At 62.6% G+C, this 5,467-nt stretch overlaps 1 protein-coding gene across 1 annotated transcript in view; it reads left to right on the forward strand.

Annotated features, from left to right (window-relative positions):
• The window catches only part of NDRG4 (NDRG family member 4), a 10,400-nt gene extending 5,154 nt beyond the window's left edge, over window positions 1-5,246 (forward strand). Inside the window, exons 5-10 of the mRNA XM_023762857.1 lie at window positions 216-272; window positions 370-421; window positions 920-967; window positions 1,128-1,163; window positions 1,260-1,311; window positions 3,419-5,246. Coding sequence (XP_023618625.1) covers window positions 216-272; window positions 370-421; window positions 920-967; window positions 1,128-1,163; window positions 1,260-1,311; window positions 3,419-3,573 — 400 coding nt within the window. The 3' untranslated portion in view covers window positions 3,574-5,246. The remainder of the gene's footprint in view (window positions 1-215; window positions 273-369; window positions 422-919; window positions 968-1,127; window positions 1,164-1,259; window positions 1,312-3,418) is intronic.
• Window positions 5,247-5,467: the final 221 nt, after the last annotated feature.

Genomic DNA, 5,467 nt, shown 5'->3' on the forward strand with positions numbered 1-5,467 from the left:
GCCCAAGGTGAGGGCCCACCGGCATGCGTTTGGGTGTCCGGTAAGAAGTTTGGGGGTCATACATGAAGGGAGCCCTGAGGCCCCGATTTATGCAGCGCAGTCCAGGCCTCCAGGGATGTGGGGCCCTAACTGGGGGGTGGGGTGGGATGGGGGAGGGCTTGGGAACACCCCCATCCGGTCCTGGAGTGACCATGCTGCCTCTCCCTCTCCCGCAGCCGCAGAGACCTGGACATTAACCGGCCGGGGACAGTGCCGAATGCCAGGACCCTCCGGTGAGTGCCCCTCGCCCCCAGCCTGCCCCCGCCTCCCCCCCCCCCCCGCCCCCGAGCCTTGGCCAGGCCAGAAAACCCTTTCCCTCTGTGTCCCCAGCTGCCCCGGGATGCTGGTGGTCGGGGACAATGCGCCTGCTGAGGACGGGGTGGTGAGTGAGGGATTGTGCTCCGACCCGGGGTGGGGACAGGAGTGAGGGGTTCACTGGGCTCCGGTCAGCGGCCTGTCCTTGACCAGCCCAGGGACCCCTCAGGGACGGGGTGGTGGCTCTCATCCTCCGTCCCCACACCCCCTCCTTCAACTGAGGGAGGCCTGGAGACGCAGGGGAGCTGGGCCAGGGCCAGGCCACCTCCCCACCCTCAGCAGTACGACCCCCACTTCCGTCTCCACCCACCTCAGGCCGGGAGACTCAGACCTCTCTTTGCTCTAACATGTGGCCCCTTCTTTATGGGACGAGTCATTCCTGACCACGACTGCACCAGTGCGGGTGGGGACTGTGTGGCCTCTCCTGTCGGAACCCGGGGAGCAGGCGGCCTGGGGGTGCCAAGCTCTGGGGAGAGCACTTGCATTAGCGCTTGGGGCAGGGGGCTCCCAGGCCCCCCAGGGGCTGGGTCCCCTCACTCCGCTGCATCTGGCTCCCCCTCCTCAGGTTGAGTGCAACTCCAAGCTGGACCCCACCACCACGACCTTCCTGAAGGTGAGACCCTGCTCCCCACCCTGGGCCCGGCCTCAGGGAGAGGCCTGCCTGGCGTCCCGGCCGGGCCGGTAGATCTGGTCAGCCGAGCCTGTCCAGGTGTGTGGGGGCCAGGCCAGGCTTGGGGGTGCCCTGGTCCGCTCACTCCCCTCTCTCCCTGCAGATGGCGGATTCCGGGGGGCTCCCGCAGGTCACACAGGTGAGACTCAGCCCACCCTCTTGCCTCGGCTGGGGCGGGGGACCTCCTCCCTCCCCCAATGCTAGACGGTCAAGTATGTGCCTGTCCCCCCCGCAGCCCGGGAAGCTGACTGAAGCCTTCAAGTACTTCCTGCAAGGCATGGGCTACAGTAAGTACCCGGCACCCCGCCCCCAGCACCCACAGGCGGCAAGGGGGCCGGCACCGCCAGGTGTGCTGAGCAGCCCGTGGGCCGGGCGCCCTGGATGGGGGCCTGAGTGCGGGGTCGCTCTCTCCACACACCCCCCTGCTGCCAGGGCGTCTGCACCTCCGTGCCCAGCTCTCCTGGGCCCTGGGGAGGCTTTGGGCGCCGTGGCATGGCGGGTCCCGCCTGAAGGTGTCAGACACCCCCCCCCCCCCCCCAGGGCTTTGTCACAGCTGGGAGATGGGCACAGAAGAGCGGCTTGCAGTCTGGGCCGCGGAAGGCACATGAGAAGAGCTCCTCTCCCCGTAGGCAGCTGGGCCTGGGTGGCATTCTGCACATCCTGGGGCGTAGGGGCCGCGGGCAGCACTGGCCCCCGACGCACCCCTCCCCCCTCTGTCTCCAAACTGCCCCTGTGCTCAGATCCAGACTGCGCTTGTGAGCCCCCAACACGCGCGCGTGCATACACATACGCACATGCACACACACACACACTCGGGGACACACACACACACACTCGGGGACACACACGCACACACACCTCCTCCACCCCTCTGCTGCACACACCTGGCTCCTGGTGGAAGCAGACTTTCTCTCCCCAACGACTTTTTGTTCCTCTCCCTGAAGTTTTGTGCCTCTGGGCCTGGGGGGTGGGGGGGAGGGAGAGGAGGAGGGGAGGACAGGCCTGTGTGGGGAGGGGAGGCAAGAGCCCCATCCAGGGACAGCTCTTCCTCCGGCCCCTGGGCCTCGCCTCTGTGAGAAGTAGGCAAGGAGTGAGTCGGAGCAGAGCCGGCCTGGAGCACGGAGGCGCCCAGTCAGCATCTGTGGGATGGGGGATGGGCAACGCCTGTCAGGGCCCCCGGGAGAAATGCCACCAGGAAGCCAAGAGCTGGGGGGACCTGGGAGGTCGTGCAGGCCTCCCCCATTCTGTCCCTGGGGGGACTGAGGCCCAGCAGAACGGTGAGGGCGCTGGGACAGATATGGGCCCAAAGGCCTTGCTGACATGAGCCCCTCAGTGCTGGAGAGGCGGGGGCAGGGGGGTGGGGGCAAGAAGTGCCCCCCCTACTGTCGGGGCTCCAGGGCCAGGCTGAGGTCAGCCTGTGCTGTGTGGTTCCTTCCGAGGCTGCTGCGTGGTGGGTGGGCAGGAGTGGGCTCCCTGAGGCTCTGGCCCTGCCTCCAGCCCTGTCCGTCCTTCCGTCTCCTCTTCGGTCCATCTCACCCCTTGCCTCTCGGACCTCGCTCCTCACCGTGTTCTGTCTCCCCTCCCGGCTGTCTTCTCTCTCAGTTGCGTACTTGAAGGATCGGAGGCTGAGTGGAGGAGCAGGTAGCCCTGGAGCCCCTCCCCGATGCATGGCCCGCCCGGGCTCCCCTGCTCCTTCCTCTGGCTGCGCTGAGCCAGCGCATCTCGCTGTGGTTTGGAACCTTCTCGTGTCCTGCTTGTGCGCAGATCCTGGGTGGTGTAGGCCTTGCCCCTTTTTAGGGCTCTGGATTGAGTGGGTTCGAGAGCAGCCTTGCTCCTAGGGAGGTTCCGGAGCTGTGGCAGCTGGAACCAGACCCTCTCGAGGGCGGGCCCAGGCGCGGCCCTGCCCCAGCTGAGCAGGTGGCCCGAACAGGTGGCCGGATAAGTGAGGAGGGCCGAGTCTCGCTTGTGAAACGCAATGAGGCAGAAATGCGACTTAGGGCAGTTTGGCCTCCTTTGCAGAATCACCCCCCTCTCCCAGCCACCCCCCCCATCCTCTCAAGGCAGGCCACGCTGAAACAATGCCCCCTCCTTCCCCCAGCTCGGAGTGGGGGGAGCTGGTCAGCTCCCGCCCATCCTGGCCTTGTCTCTGGCCAGCTGTGGCGAGAGGGTCCTGCTGGCGTCTGCGGACCCCGGCCCGGCCCCGGCTCGCTCACTGTCGCTGGCTGCATGCCTCGGGCTGGCAGAGCCGACGCCAGAGCCCCGGCTTGGGACGGGCCTCTGTGCCGTCGGAAGAACGGGTCTCGCTGGCCGCTTTGCTTGCGTGAGTCCTTCTCCCGCCTGTGGTGCCCGGCCCTGCCCGCTGGCCCTCATGCCCGGCCCCGCCTCTGTCCACAGTGCCCTCGGCCAGCATGACCCGGCTCGCCCGCTCTCGGACCGCGTCCCTCACCAGTGCCAGCTCGGTGGAGGGCAGCCGCCCGCAGGCCTGCACCCACTCGGAGAGCAGCGATGGGCTGGGCCAGGTCAACCACACCATGGAGGTGTCCTGTTGAAGCCCTGGTCCCCTGAAGACGCCCACGTGCCCCCACCCGCGTTGAGGTCCCACTGCCACCCTCGCGCCCGCCGGCTCCTTTTCTGTTTTGTTTCTTTCTGTGAAGGCGAAGGGAGGAGAGGGGGTTACGGCTCTCAGATGCTACAGCAGAACAGTCTCCAGGGGGTCCCCAGGCCCCACCTCACTAACCTTGTTGACCTGGCTAACTTGGGCCGGTTCTGCCGAGTCCCCAGCTCCTGGGCGGGAGGGGGACCAGCTAAGGAAAGGCCGCGTCCCTCTCTGGCCAGGATCCAGGATGATATCCTGGGTTAAAGAAAGAGCAAGGGATGACCCCCGGGGCAGGCAGGTTTGAAGGTGGGATGGAGTGGTGAGGTGATGGGTGCAGCTCAGGCACTGGCATGAGAACCAGGAGAGGCAGCAGGGAGCCCTGGACCCCCCCCACCCCCCAACCCCCACCCCAGCTCCCACCAAGCACATCTGATTCTGTCTCATAGCACATATGACAATCATCTGAACAGTAGCCACAAGGGGGCGCTCCCACAGGCCTCTTTTGCGGGTACTGCAGGGCCAGGCAGGCAGGGGCCAGGCAAGCAGGGGCTGAAGGGGATTTCTCTGTCCAAGGAAAACAAAAGAAAGGACCTTGAGGGCAGGAACCCCGCAGGTTCCATGAAGGACAGTGTGGCCAAGGCCGCCAGAAACATGGTATTTCTAGGAAGAGTCCTGGTAGAGTTATGCCGGCGTTTCACCCAGGCATCCCTAAGCAAGGCGAGAGAGTTTCTGTAGAACTGGTCCAGGGTGTGAAGACTCCCGCAGGCCCCGTCCCATCTTGGCCTGTGGAGTGGCTTGGGCTGGGGCTTTGCTAGATCCGGGGGTAGGAGGGGAAGGTTCCCGCAGTGAACAAGGACCAGGCAGAGGAGAGAGGCTCCCCCCACACACCCTGCCCCCTCCTGCCACCTAAAGCCCAGGACTGGGCCGTATATTTCCCATCCACCACCTTATCAGGTAGAATCTCTGGGCCCAGAAACCAGAAGCCATTTGTCTCAGAGCCTGAGTCAGTTGCCACAAACCCCCAAACGAGTAAAAAGAAAGGGGGGAGAGCTATGAAAATCGGAGGGCCGGGGTGTGTATGTTGGGGGGGGGGTGTGTGCTCTGAGGCTGGGAGGGTACCCATATCCATGTTTCCTCTGCACATATTACCCCCCCCCCTCCAATAATCTTAAGCCATTGCTAGATTTCTCTAGAGCCTGGTGGAGTGTTAATCTGTGCCCAGTTCTATTCACTCACGTGCTTCCTTTGAATATCGAATGTGACCGTTTGAAAAGCTGGTAGAATTAATCCCTCTTACTGTAGATAGTGCTGCAAGTTGGATTTCTCTTGTTTTGCTGTGTTCTTTCAGATGAGATATCTATAAATACCTATACATTATATATATATGTATGTATATCGGGTCCTCCTGTGTGTGGTTTTCCATCGGAGGTTGTCTCTTCTTTGGTCAAAGTGAACTTTGAATGGAGTTTATTATTTTCCTCTCTGTACAGGGTGGAGAGCCTAATTTTGTGTATTCTAGTGGCTGATGTCATGAGACTCGGAAATGACAAAATGTAAAACAAGTAAAAACCCTTGTCAACATAGAAAGTTAACTGTGCTGAAAACCAATAAAGAAACTAAAAGGAATTTGGGTATGGTGATGCCGTGCCCACCGTGGGAAGCTTTGGAAGAGACAAAGTTGAGGCTGGCAAAGCTGATGCCTGTGGGGGTGAGGGTGGGGGAGTGTGCAGTGTGAGGGTGGGCACTTCCATCTCCATGTTCCCACTTCTTGTCCCATACATTACGCTGTCAACCCTTACATTAACTCTACAGGATAGATATCCGTTATCTTAGGTGCCCACAGCGGA

Source organism: Myotis lucifugus, unplaced genomic scaffold (genome assembly GCF_000147115.1).
Source record: "Myotis lucifugus unplaced genomic scaffold, Myoluc2.0 scaffold_263, whole genome shotgun sequence".
NCBI classification, from domain to species: Eukaryota; Metazoa; Chordata; class Mammalia; order Chiroptera; family Vespertilionidae; genus Myotis; species Myotis lucifugus.